Genomic DNA, 14,113 nt, shown 5'->3' with positions numbered 1-14,113 from the left:
TGTCCCTGCCAGGAGACAGGAAGGAATATCCCAACCAAAGGAATATTCCCCTTTAATGCTTGGAATTCCATCATGAACACTGGTGCACAATATCCACGTGTAAAGGCACTGGGCACATAAATTCAACACTTCCCAAGAACCTAAAAAGCAGGAACCTCCTTTTCCTGCTGGGGCTGATCTGTGTTTAATTAAAGATGATGCATGGCTTGATTTGCCCCAGTTCCAGGATACCCAGTGAGCTTTTCCACAGCACCCACCAGGCCTGGGAAAGGGCTCAGGACTCCGTAATAAAATTAAAAGCCCACAAACAAACTCTGCTCTTCTAAGTCATCCAAAATGGCAAAACAGGGATCTGGGAATCCTCCTGAGCAGGATAAAACTTTCTCAACTAGACAGACTGAGCAATATCAGGAAGATAAAAAGAAATTGATAGTGCCCTTCCATGGAGATCCTGTGTTCCTGAGCATCCCCAGGCCAAACTCTGTGCAGAAGATTGATCACTGCAAACTGAAAGAAGGATTTGGCTGCCAGCATCCCAGAGATGCCTTTCAACACCCCACAGCATCCCTGTCTGAAGCCCTTCTCAGCTGGTGCTGTTCTCGTCCTACAGGATCCCAAAGAGACAACAAGGAATCATGAAACATGTACAAGTGAGTCTCCTTTTTTTTAATTTTTTTGTCTACTAAGGAAGAGAAAGGCAGAAAATACACCAGGGTTGAGTAAGCTAAAGACTGCTTGATTTCTAAATGCAAATTATTTGGTGGTACAGCCAGGAAAACCAGATATTCCCTTGTTTCTAGGTTCCTCCAGTCTTGCAGCTGGGATGGATTTCTTTTCTTAGACTACTCAGGAGAAGGGACAACTTGAAAAGGGCCAAATATATTTAACCACAAGGTATAACACAAACTCCCACTTGGTGCTGAGAAGGAGCCACTTCTGCAAAGCCTCATTCCTAATGCCTATAATCCAAGTCAGAGGGATCAGTAGGATCCAGGAAGGCTCCATCACAGTGCCTCTGAAAGAACTTCCCACCGTTCTGAGCTACAACAATTTCTTCAATTACTTCAGCAGCTTCACTTCTCCTGCGCTCCTCACCAGAAGATGGGTCACATGGAAGAACTTGTGGAGAGGCAGAGTGGAAAGAAACATGCTATTTTAAATGGTTTTTTTTTTAATCCCCCAGGCCTCAGAACAAATTAAATCTTTGTAATCAGGGTCCAAAAGGGGAAAAAAAAAAAAAAAAAAAGCAAAGAGGAAAGAAAAAGCAACCCACAACTACTCCCATTAGGTGGTCAGAACTAGAACCACTTTATATTTTGGGTGACAATTTGTACCCACGATCCAAAGGCATTATTTCAAGGGGCTGGTAACAAAGCTGTTCTCATTGCTGGGAGCAAAAATAACTCAGTTCTACACACAGCCCATTCCTCTGACCAATTCAGCTGCAGCTCCCAGCACTGACTTAGCCAGTGGCTGAAGAAAAAAATAAAACCTCGCTCACTTCCTACTGATTAGAACAAAAGTTACCAGCAAAATTGGAACTCAGCACCTCCAAACTTTTCTTCCAAGCCAGAGGCACAGACCAACTTGTGCAAGCTAACCTAAACTTTCAACCCTTCTCTGTTTTCTTGTCGTTTTAACACAAAATTAAACTACTCTGGCCCAAAACCTGCTGGAACACTGGGCACTAACCTCATCCCGAACTGGTCACTGCACATTCAGATTTAGGATGCCAAAGAAAATACAATTCTCCATCTGCCAAGAAGGAGCTACACGGGACTGATCTTTCTCTCTCCAGATACCAATGAATTTGTCTTTTTCACCAACTATTCAGTCAGACTGGACCAGAGAAGTTCATTGATGCCCCAGTGCTAGTCACCAGTGCCACAGTGGGCCAAGAAAATAAGGTAAAAATGAGGATTTTCCCTGGAGTCAGGGCCTACTCTGACAGCAGTCAGGTACTTCACACACTGCACACAGAATTAACTGCTTCAGGCAGAACCTGCAGACCAGAGCACTCAGGGTTAAACTTCCCTCTCAAATCCATTACTTTTGTAAATTACATTCAACCTCCAGTGGGAAGCCAGAAGCTAATGACTTAGTAAAAAGCACAGGCAGCCTCCATGGTTCCCATTTCCACGTGGAATAGGACCAGTGCTCACTTCTCCTGCTGTGCTGCTGATTGCCCTCAGCCCAGGCCCCACTCACCGGCAGGCTGGAAGGTCTGGACTGAAGATTCAAGTTCATGTCTTCTTGCCCTTTACTGGAAGCCATTGAGGGAGCAGAGGATGCCTGGGACCCAAACGAGTCTTGAGATAACTCCTGGAACATCAACACACACCAAAAAAAGTCACAAATGGGAATACACTCAAGCCTCTGTTGGAATCACTCTGGGATATACATTGGGGCAGTTTTATGTCCCCTTGGTGACATTTGCCCAAAAGAGGAGGTGAGAGCCAGGACTGAAAGCCAGCATGCACAGACACTGCTCAGAGCTGGGAGCACAGGTCCAGGGCCATGCCAGAGCAGCAGTTCTCCAGCTTCCCCTCATCACAGATTCTGTCACAGGCTGTCCTGGATCTGCCCTCCCTGCTTCCTCACCTTCACCATCTCTCCCTCGCTCCCAGTACACCTTTACACAAACAAGGCAAGTCAATTAAACCCTTCCACTCCTCAAAGCTGCTCTGGATGCGTTGCAGCGTCTGCTGAAAGGTCCCAAGCTTTGTTTCTCCTCCCCAAAGCCAAGTTTTGCTTTTGCTGGCCACCACCTCTGTGAGCCACAGGAGCAGCCGCCAGCTTTGACCGTTCTGTCCCCCCCAGCTTGCTGCGTGTGTGGTTACCCAGTTTTAAGGCATGGAGCAGGAGGTTTGCCCCGATGCTGTCTCACAGTGACCTGGAGCAGGAGGTTTGCCCCAATGCTGTCCCACAGTGACCTGGAGCAGGAGGTTTGCCCCGATGCTGTCCCACAGTGACCTGGAGCAGGAGGTTTGCCCCGATGCTGTCCCACAGTGACCTGGAGCAGCGAGCAGAGCCGGGGCAGCCTACCTGAGGCGGGGGGAAGCGCTGCTGGGAGTAAGCCGAGGGCTGCTGCGGCGGCTGCGCCGGCGGGTACGACGAGGAAGGCTGGGCCAGCCCCGCGGGGGCCGCGGGCTGCTGCGCCTGCTGCTGCTGGTACGGCGACTGGGACTGCTGCTGGGAGTAGGGGGGCTGGCCCTGGGGGTGCTGTGGGGCCGGTGGCGCCTGCTGCGGGTACGGGCTGGGGGGCTGCTGATGGGGCGGCTGCGCCGGCTGCTGCGAGTACGCCGGCTGCGCCGCGGCCGGGGGCTGCGCCTGCTGCTGCTGCTGCTGCTGGTACGAGGGCTGCGAGTGAGCGGGCTGTGAAGGAGGCTGCTGCGAGTAGGGAGGCTGCTGCTGCTGCTGCTGCTGCGGGTGAGGGCTCTGCTGGTTGTAGTAGGGGCTCTGGCTCTGCTGCCCGTACGCGCTGGGGCCCTGCTGCCCGTACGGAGGCATCTGCACGGGGAGAGACGGAGGTGCACCAGTCACAAAGGTGTTTCTCTCACACACATACGTACACATGGATTCTGCTCGAGGAGCAGAACTTCAGAAACCTGTGCAGAGCAGTAAATGCACTGGAATTGCCGCTACCTAGATACTTCCCAGGAAACAGCAGAAGTCACTCGTGTGTGTGACATTATTCTTGGCAGTAACCAAGTTCTAACAGACATCATAACTAAGTTTTTAGGGATCTCTATCTGACCACCCTTCAACAAAAGTAACATTGAAAGGAAAAACTGCTTGCTTCAAAAAAAAAAAACAACATTGCCTTTTGAATCCTGCAAACAGTCCAGCAGGCGCCACTTGGATCATGTAATGAGCCAAAACTGACCTGGAGTCATTTCTTGTGCAAAGAACAGCTGTGCCTCTAACACAGCACAGCAGAAAGAGGATCTCCCTCCCCTACTATTTATTTTTCCCTTGCTGGATTCACTGCTCTGCCACCGCCTCTCCTGGAGAAGGATTCCCCAGGCCATGGATCCCACCTGGATGTGGGTGTGGCACAAAGCCCAGCCCGGAGAAATGCCGTTTTACCTCCACAACCCAGCCCAGCTCTGTGGCAGGCCGTGGGAGCTCTGGGAGCCGTACCTGTTGTGCATACGAGATGCTGCCCATGGTACTCTGCGTCCTGCTCTGCATTCCCATGGGGTATCTCTGGGGGCCCTGGGGCCCGTAGGGCTGCCCGGGGTAGCCGTGGCCCTGCTGCGGCCCCGCCTGCGGCCCCTGCTGCTGCGTGTAGGGGTTGTTCCCTCCGTAGGGCTGAGGTCTCATCTTCCCCATCTGATCCATCGGGCTCGCCGGCTGCAAGGCAACGCGGGACACGTCAGGCACGTCCAGGCACACAGGAACTGTTCATTTAACACTGCGATTTCCCAAAAATCCCGGGAGAAATGCGGCGCCAAGGAGAAGCTCGTCTGCCTCTTCCCAGGTGCTAAACCCCAAAGTTACATTTGGAAGGACAGCAGGAATCCTGCTGCCCTTCCAAACCCACCCCTCCACCAACAACAAGCCCAGTGAGAAGTCATTTAATGCTGACATCTCTCCCGTGGCAAGACAGGGAAGAAGGGGGGAAGGATCATCAAGAAAAGTCAATTATCAGTGTAAGTGGCTTTTCCCCATTGTAGGTAGTAGTTTAATGTCCAGATATTCCACAACAAGTTAAATTTAGGCTGAAAATTAAAATTTAAATATTCACAAGAAACATTGCTTCTTTCACATATAACAAGGTCTCCCAAAACACTACAGGCTGCTAATTTACACTTATGCATTTCAATTAATGCACATTGATGTAGTAACACTGGGCAGTGCAGCTGACATCCACAGTCCTCAAGACTGCAGTTTCATTTTTGATTTTTTTTTTTTACGTGTGCTTTGTGTCTGCTGGCTTTTGGAGAATAAAGAGTTTAAATCAAATTTATACAGATGTATTAAAAAACTCTGTTAGCCTTGAAAGTCAGGTCCCTGAGCTTTAGAGCAAAGACAATGAGTAAAGAAATGCAACTTTCCTTGGATTTCATCTGTGCTACCCCTGCCTGGAGCCAATACTTAGGAATAGTCAATCAAATTTCCTGAAAACACTATAAACCTCAGCACTACAGACCTCAAAACAAGGCTTTTTCACCTTGGCAGTTATTCCCCCACTAAAGCAAGGGCTGTTCTGGTATGGTGACCTCTAAATGAATCCCAGCACAGTCCTTAACCTCCATTCCTTGGACTGAATGGGAATCCTTCCCTGAGCTCCTGGTGACCTAACTAATCCCAATTAGATGTTTTCCACAGATCACCATGACAATGGACTCTCTGTTACACCATCCCTTCCTGCCACCAGCCCTGGGGTGCTGTTTGTACAGATCCACCCTCTCTTGCTGAGCTCAGGTGCTTGAGGAGTGGCCCTGCAGGTCTGCACAAGCAAACATCACCCAGAGCTCAGGCTGGAATCCCCACAGAATCCCGGAGACCAGAGCAGGATTTCACTGGTGTTCGCAGAATCCACCCTCCTAGGGGGTAGAAAAGTCCTTGCAGCGTGCTGCACTGGAGAAAAGCCCTGCCCAGCAGCCAGCACAGCTTGGAGCCCCAGCACACGTTTGTGTGCCAGGCTGTCAGCTCAGCGTGGCTGCCAGGGAGGCTCAGCCCCGAGCCAGCAGCGAGCACAGGGACACCATGGGCAGCTCGTGGGGCTGGCACGGAGTGGGGATGGCAGGAAAAGCCCCATTGCTGGGAAAGGGAAAGGCTGCTGGCTCTTCATGTCAATATGGCACAAATGGATGGAGATCCAAGTCCAGGTGCTCTGTTCTGCCCCAGCTCAGGGCACCCATGGACTCTGCCAAGCTGGAAGGGACCCACCAGGATCCAACTCAGCCCTGCACAGGACACCCCCAGAGTCACATCCTGTGCCTGAGAGTGTTTCCCAGCTGCTCCTGGAGCTCTGGCAGGCTGGGGAAAGCCAAGCCCTCTGTGAGCACGGCCTTTGCCATCCTGTGGAAGCTGTCCCCAGCCAGTGCACGGCCTGGAGTGGCTCTCCCTGCAGAGGCAGATTTTGGATGCCCTCCCAGCTCAGCTGTGTTGGATTCTCGTCCATACTGACACCAAACCAACCCTGAACAAGTTTTACTCTGTGTTTTATGTTCAAGCTCTCACAGATGCTGCTGCTGGGGAGTAACACGGGCAGAGAGAGGCTGGACCCAAGGCAGCCCCAGGTCCCTGCCCTGGGAATGCCATGCCTGGAGCCCACACCAGGCACCCACACGGGGTCTGTGCCAGCTGGGAAAGGGAGCTTCCATTCATGGGGACAGAAAAAAGAGACCTTTGAAGGCTCTGGTGGAGCCCTCAGAGCTGCAGGGCCTCAGTCCTGAATGGAGCACTCATGTGGAGCTCCCATACACCTTAAAAAATGCAAATTGTGTTTACCTCTTCTCAGCAATTGTCCCTGGTGCTTCCCAAGTCTTGCCTTGTGGGTATCCCCTTGCATTACTGACATCTTCTCCCTGCCCACATTATCTCCTTTGGTATGTAAAAAAACGAGGCCACCAGGAGCTTTCCTAGCCCCTGGCTTTTGACTTCAGCCTGCTCTCACCACCCCCAAGCACTTACATCCTTCCTTCCACCTGACAAAGTGCAACTTCAGTGTTACTGACTAAATGTTTCAACATCTTTTCCATTTGCTACTTGCTTCCTCCTGGGTGTAACTCACCTTTGCAACCCTCTACCAAGGGCAGCTTCTCAAATACGTTATTTTTCGGGTTTTTTAAAACTCTTTTTCTTTTCCTAAGTACACTCACACCACATGCTGCCACCCCTGCACTGATTTTCTTGTCTGTGGTCACCCACAAGACCAACCATCTCTTCAGGGAGGAGAAAACAAGGTGAATCTTCACTTTTCCATGACTCCTACAGGAAGCATGACAACTACTAAAAAACTTCCAAGAAACGTTTGCAACTGTCTATGCAGCCATTAAAAAAAGAAAAAAAAAAAAGAGAAAAAGAGAGAGAGAAGAAAAAACCCAAAACACAAACCCCAAACATCTTTCCAGGATGTGACCAAGTTGTCACCTTGACTGCTCAGCGTAGGAGGACACGACGTGCCTCAAGCTGCCACCCTTCCACCAGGCCCTAGCACAGAGAGGGTGCTAAAAACAAACACAAAGAGCATCTAGATTGCAGCCTTATGGATAAAATTCTATCACCAAGAGGAATGTAAATGCCAATTAATCCCTAATGAAGGAACTATTTCATACACACACTCCTGACTCATAGCAAGGCTAATTCATGCTCCCCAGGGTTGCCCTGTACATCTCAGATGCTGCCATGTGTTGCTTCTTCCTTCAAAATATCCCATTAATTCAGAATATCCCCACACCTCCGTCGCTGATGGGGCTTTAACTGCTCTGGACCTGGTATTGTTGCTCTGGCTCAAAGAGTCAGCCATCAGGAATCTTCCTTGAACCTGCTGCCCCAAAACCCTTTTGGGGAGTTGAATTCAATGTGCCCCAAGAAAAGAAGCAAGCTGAAATGCAGGGATGGATGCAAGGGCTGGTGTGGGGTGCTGGGAGGAGCAGAGGCTGCACAGCCCCTCTGCACACCCGTGTCACAGAGATGGGCACGCTGGGAGGAAGCAGAACACGTCAGGGTAAATAGGGAAATACCAAACTCTGACTGCAAAAGGCTGGAAATTCTTCTCTGGGCTGATACATGGGAAATCCTTTCAATAGGAAACCACAGGAGTAGATTACTGTGATTACACTTCAAAAGCAAAGGCCCTGCCACAGAGAGACATAATTGAGAGAAAGTGTTGCTCCTTGATCACTGAAGTCCAGACCCCCTGCTTACACCTCCCTGCATTCATAGAAATTGCTTCTATTCTCCCTCAATCCCACTATCTCTGCTGTTGTGTAACACCAGTAAGTACCAAAACTCCACAAAACATTGCCCTGCCACTAGTCAAACTTCCAAAAACAAAGCTGTGTGGCTGGGTGAGTAAAGAGAGTGACCGTAAGCTGGTGCTCTAGAAAAGCTGCAGAGTTTTTTTGGGGTAATTTAAGATACTTCTAGACTAAGAGTTTGTAACAGCAAGCCCAGAGTGAGCTTAAAATTGCCGAGTTCAAAAGCTCTTCAAATCACTCTGTGTGATGTGAAGGGTGTCAGGCCCCTGTAATGAGGCAGTGCAGTGAAACCAGCTCTTCTTCCAAACAGCACCAGGGTTTTCCGTAAGAAACAAAAAAAGCTTGAAGCAGATGAGAGGATTCCATGAACAATTCTTTTCAGATTTTGTCCGGTGGAAGAGAAATTTGGCCTCTTGAATGAATAGCTTGGTTAAATTGGAGAGGACATGCTATTGGTCCTGTCAGGAAAATGAGTAAAGGGAAGAGGCAAATCCCACTTCGGAAGCAAGAGCCAAGCTCTCCACAGCTGTACAGAAAAATGGAATTCTGACTTTCCCCATTACCTTATTACATATTTGTATTTTATTGGGCCAGAGGAAGAAATAGAAGGAGAGTCATTGACTGAACTCTCCAGTTTCAAATCAGCATCATTCAATCATTGGCAATCACGGGTGTTGGCCACAACTGGTTTCTTCAGCTGCCCCCCTGACCCCCCCCCCATAAAAATAAGAAGGCTGAGAAAAATAAGAAAAAAGCCCTCAGCTCCCACCTTGGCTTTGAAATCTTTTCCTGACCAGCTTTGTTGTCCATTATTTGTGATAAAAAAAAATAATAAAAAGCATTCCTGGCTGTTTAACCGAGAGAAGCCCTAATTGATTCCCACAGTCATTAACCTGCATTTTACCTCGGAGAGTGGTAGTTAAGGAAGTCGGCACTGCTATTTATAACTCATCTCAAATTGAGGGCAGACTGCCTAAAATCTAACACATCCCAGCTGTACTCCTGTTTGAACTGGGGCCAAGGGAATTTTTTAAAGCAATCTTGGCACTGAATGAATGACACCAAGAGTATGAGCGCGTGTGGTTGTGTTGTGGTGACGTAGCGCTGGAGGTGGAAGGGGACGGGGGGCCGCTCTCCGTAATCCCTCTCCCAATCTCCCCAGCCCAGCTCAGCCCCGAGCCGCCCACCCAGAACCAAACACAGGAAACGTCTTTTCCTGTGGAACGCCTTCCAGTGAGAAGCACATGGCTCATCTGCATAGAAGCAAAGCCACGCCAGTCCTGCCAGGAAGGTTGTGCTCGGAATCCCCGGCCACCGAGCTGCCTGCGAGGGCTTGGACCCGCGCCGGGAATCCCAGGAAGGGCCGGGAACAGATGGGAAGGACCCAGCAGCACCAGCCATTGTCTGCCTGCTGAGCTCTGCTCCAGAGAGGAGCTGCAGGATGCACAGGGACGTGCCAGCTGCTCCCCGGCCACCCCAGCGAGGTGGAAGTGGCCAGGCTGAGACGATGCTGAGCAGCACCAGGGATGGGTAACACATCCCAGGGCTCAGGGACAAACTGCTCGCCTCCCCAGCTGCATCCCCAGGGCATCTCACTGCACTGAAGCAAGTGGGTCTTGTAGAGGAGGGATAGGGATTTGACCTCCCATCTTAAACCCTCGTCCTAAAGCCTCCAACCCCTGTCCCTTTTCCACGCTCCAAGGGCGCTGTGAGAGTTACACTGCTGCAGCACCAAGGCCTGAGCAAGACAAACTCCATTTCCCGTGTGGTGGTACGAGCTCACAAAGCACAGGGCTCATGAACGAGAAACTCAGGGAGGCATTGCCCAGAGCTGGCACCAAGCCCTGGGCATCCACCAAAACCAGCCAGGCTGTGATGATTCCACAGCTGAGAGCAGCAACTCCTCTCCTGCAACAACACAACCATGGCTAATCCACAACATCACCAGAACAGAACTAATGGGGACACGGACACAACAGCACCCAAGGGGCAACACAGGAGGCTCCAGCAAATCCCAGTTTCAGCTGGTCACTCGTTTGCACATCAGACAGTCTCACACCCATCTGTGCCTTCCAAAATCCCCCCCAAAGTTGACTCCAGCTCCTCCACAACCAGAGGAAATGATCACAAACCAACAACCGTCCTCATTTGGGAGCAAACACGGCTCACCTTCCAGTGGGGAACTCTTTAATCTGCTCTATTTAAGGTGCAACTGGCTGTGCTGAGGTCAACACCCTGGCCTGAACTCGCTGCCTTTTACAGCCCAGGTCACGCTCCGATGCCTCTCTTCCCATGGAGGTCTGCTTTTAAAGGGGGACAGAAGAGGCTCAGGGGAAGCTGAAGTTAAAAGATGCCCCCAGAAGAAAACATCTAGAAAACCCATGGTAATAAACACTCCACGAGGCGTACCCACCACCTCACCGGGACAGTTTAAAAAACAAGCCTGTTTCTCCTAGAATATCATCACAGAAATGCACAGTTCCTTTTTTGCTTTTCCCCTCCCTTTTTAAACTTGAGAAATCCACCAATTTCCTTCAGTCCCTCAGCACACACAGGGCAGACACTGAGCCCGTGCCAGCCCTGCTCAGCTCCCATCAGGGACTCTCCTTGCATTCCCCCAGGGCAGCCCCATCCCTTTGGGGACCCCACTCCATTCAGGAAGCAGGCAGGATGCTCTGACTCACACCCATAAGCCTGGAGTGCCAAAACCTGACTTCTGGAATACAGCACAGGGTTACAAATGCTCATCCCTTGGAAACATGCAGGACAAATCCATTTTTACATAAGCTACAGAAATATAAAACTCCTCCCTTGCCCTCACAAGTCCCAGAATCTAACTTGGATTTGGACACACAAGCAAGAGATGATGTATCATCATCTCATTATCAATAGCCAATGCAGATGAAAGTTTGGCTGTCAAAACAAATGACCTCTGCTCCACAGTTTCAGTTCTGCAACCAGAAAGAGCCCAGCTTTTTTTCTGACTTTTCCCAGTAGGTCAGAGTTTGACCCCAGACACTTTCTATTCCTCTAAACCTCTGCTAACACCCCGACCTCAGAACAAGCTCACGACACCAACACAGAAGAACAGGACCCTTGCTGCATTACTTCAGCCACCTGCTTCTATCTGGAGCTCCTGCAAACCTAAAATCTGCTTTGCTCAATGTTTAACCCCTCCTCGATCATTTATTACACCACTTTCTTTGGGGAGTTCTGCTGTAAATCCAGATCCTGAGTTGAACCAGTGGAAGGAAGATGAGTGAGTTTCTCCCAGCAGCCATCCTGTGACCTGTATCTCCCTGCTAAACACAATCCAGTAATTACCCATTAACGTTTCTCAGCAAGAGCCCAGTCCACACATCTCAGAGGACTTTCCACAGCACAGCTCTTACTAAGATTCTTCTAATTGATTAAAACTGACCAGAGTTTTGATTACAGGATGTATCATTATGGAACATCTCATTCCTGAAAGAAGTCAATCAGCAGAAGGCGATGTGGTGGGGAAGTGAGATGAGAGTCACCCCTCAAAGCCCCGCTGGAAACAACCCGACAGCAGCACAGTATTCATGCCCAAGTACCAGCAGAGTTGTGTTATTTTTTTATTTTATTAAAAACTGGAGGGCGGGAAGGTGCCAAGTCTGCAACAAGCGCCACGATGGTTCCTCATGGACACCTCTCCTGTCTGCAGGCTCAGAGCACATCCCTGTGGGAACAGCACAAGGGATCCCTCATTACCTGAAAATTAACACAGAGGACTCATTCCCTGTCCCTCCACCTCAACTACTTACACTGTGGTAGGTCATTCTGACAAACACCATTTACTGATATAAATGCAGTCAAAATTAACAAAGGATTATGATTACTGTGCAATAGCTGATGACCAGTGAAAATTTCAGGCATTTCCCAGACAGTCGGGGTCAGATGATGCCGTTTGTTATTCAGCCTGTGTGATCCCCATACAATTTATAATTTCTCCAATAATTTCAACTTACATTTAAAATACTATTTCCTTCTATCCAAGGAACTAAGTAACAAGCTATCTATCCCTCACTGTCAGGCTTCAATTCACTTTACAAGCACATTATTCAACCAACTCACCCCAGGATTCCCCAAGTGCCACTGCTGACTCCCCCCAAAAATCCAAGCAACACCAAAGATGTAAAGAAAACTGCGCCTGAGCTCCATGGGAGATGATCCCAAGGAACATGTGATCCTTGTAATGAGGTGCTGTTCCTTTTAAGATGGAAAGAAACTTCCTTCCTGGATATTAAACCAGGCTTTAAGTTTAGCCAACCTCCTCCCTCTGCTCTAATGAACTGGAGGCAAGTCAACAAAAAGGCGCTCGAATGTCTCGTTGCAGCGCTCCCGCTCCAGCCCGGCTGGAAGGAGCTCCTGTCGTACCACAGCAGTGGGACCGGGCCAAGAGTGAGCTGTAAAAAAAGCAGGAGGAGGAAGGGCTAGGGTGGAAGAGCAGAATTACACTCAGTGTCACCACTGCTTAAGTGATCTCACTCCAAGGAGCACGAGAGCAGCTGCTCCCCATCACCAGCGAGGGAGTCCCAAAATATTCGCTCCAAACAGCGCTGAAAACCTGAAAGGGCTCCAGATGCCCCGTAAATACACTCAGACACTGCAACCTGTGGCAGACTTCAGTCATCCAGCTAATTCCCTGTAACCCCTGCTTCCTTTAAAACAAGCCCTGCTGATCTCATGGACAGATGTCTTTTGCTACTGAACACGAGGGATGTTTTCCAAAACTGGAGGTCTGAAGGAAGAGCCAATGCAAGGGCTCACTGGAGTTTACTTCCTAGAATAAAGGTACTTTTATCAATTCATTAAAAGCCTTTTCTGCACAGAAATCTGAGGGTGCTGGTGCACGCTCTGGAGTTGATAAGACACCTCCAGCACAGCCTCCTGGGTCCCTTTCTAAGAACACTTTCCTGATAAATCTTCATCTGTAAAATGCAGCAGCACAGGTTTCTACCCACTTGTGTGTCTGAAAGCTCCATCTTTATTTGAATATCTCATCACTTTGCAAATTCATCTCATTTTACACCAGAATAAACAGTGGCTGAACAGACTGAACTGGACAGGCAGACTCCCATGACCCCTCCCCACGCTGGGATGGGCATTCCCGGGGAGCCTCTGGGATCAGCTCAGGGCTCTGAACAACCCCAGGTCCCCACAGCCACACCTCTCCTGCCACACACGGCACCTCGAGGCAGGAGGACACAGCCACCCTGATCCTTGGAGAGCTGCAGCTCTTGGAGGTGCCTCATCCCAGAGCTCCATCTTATCCACAGCTTCCACAGGAGCTGCGTGTCGGGGCCTGCAGCTGCTCCAAGCCATGGCTCAGCCTCTCCCCCGCTCCTGCAGAACGGCTGAACTCATTCAAAAGTGCATTATGGAAGATCAAAATCATCCAACAGGTCTGAGGCTGAGGATGAATCTGTGGAAGACAGACAATCCCAGTTTGTTCCAACACAAGCCCCTGTGCTCTGTGCTCCATCACACTCCCCTCCAGACCTCGGATGGACGCTCACAGCTCCAGAGTGGACATCACCCGGCCCTGGGATGGGGTAACAGCTCTCACAGCCCTGTTCCAGCCAGGAGGTTGGGAAAAGCATCACTGGCTGCAGCTGTCACCACACTGCACCACCAGCCCCGCTGTCACCTCATCAGGAAGCAGCTCAGTAAATCCCAAACCCCCTCCCATCACTCCTGACCCGGCTGTGTTTTGTATCCAACATGAAACAAGGTAGCAAAGCTTTGTTTTGCTAATAGGAAACAGAAAAGTTACCTTATTTCCCTTGTCATTACAGCAGCTGACAAATCCGGGTGCTATTTTTGTGGATTTTATTGAGCCTTCTCTTATTTTAGCCTTAAAATTCAACCTTCAAGCCTCCACTTCAGTTCCATGGAACCAAAAATATTTAAAATTGCAGTAATGACAAGTTACCATCTGCATTTACTGAGGATGGGCTCTGTAACTCTACAGCAAAGCCACAACCAATCTCCAGTATTTACACCCAAACGAGCTATTTGCATCCAGCAAAGCAGGGCTGCTGGGGAAGAGGAGGCTGGGGGAGATGGAAAGTCTACGTGGGCAAGAAACTTGGAGCTGCAGCCAAGGCAGCTCCAGACAGCAGGGAAGACACTCCTGGAGCCTTCCCCAAGCC

General features: G+C 49.9%; 1 protein-coding gene across 2 annotated transcripts in view; it reads right to left on the bottom strand.

Annotated features, from left to right (window-relative positions):
• ARID1A (AT-rich interaction domain 1A) overlaps positions 1 to 14,113 on the bottom strand; it is a 55,183-nt gene that overhangs the window by 29,079 nt on the left and 11,991 nt on the right. For both annotated transcript variants that reach the window (XM_030290583.4, XM_030290582.4), the window contains exons 2-4: positions 4,144 to 4,356; positions 3,046 to 3,510; positions 2,209 to 2,322 (exon numbers count right to left, since the gene is read on the bottom strand). In XM_030290583.4, coding sequence (XP_030146443.4) covers positions 2,209 to 2,322; positions 3,046 to 3,510; positions 4,144 to 4,356 — 792 coding nt within the window. The remainder of the gene's footprint in view (positions 1 to 2,208; positions 2,323 to 3,045; positions 3,511 to 4,143; positions 4,357 to 14,113) is intronic.

The sequence above is a fragment of the Taeniopygia guttata genome, chromosome 23, assembly GCF_048771995.1.
Source record: "Taeniopygia guttata chromosome 23, bTaeGut7.mat, whole genome shotgun sequence".
Taxonomy (NCBI): domain Eukaryota; kingdom Metazoa; phylum Chordata; class Aves; order Passeriformes; family Estrildidae; genus Taeniopygia; species Taeniopygia guttata.
Note: the sequence above shows the minus strand (reverse complement) of the source record. Positions and strands in the feature narration are given on the sequence as shown.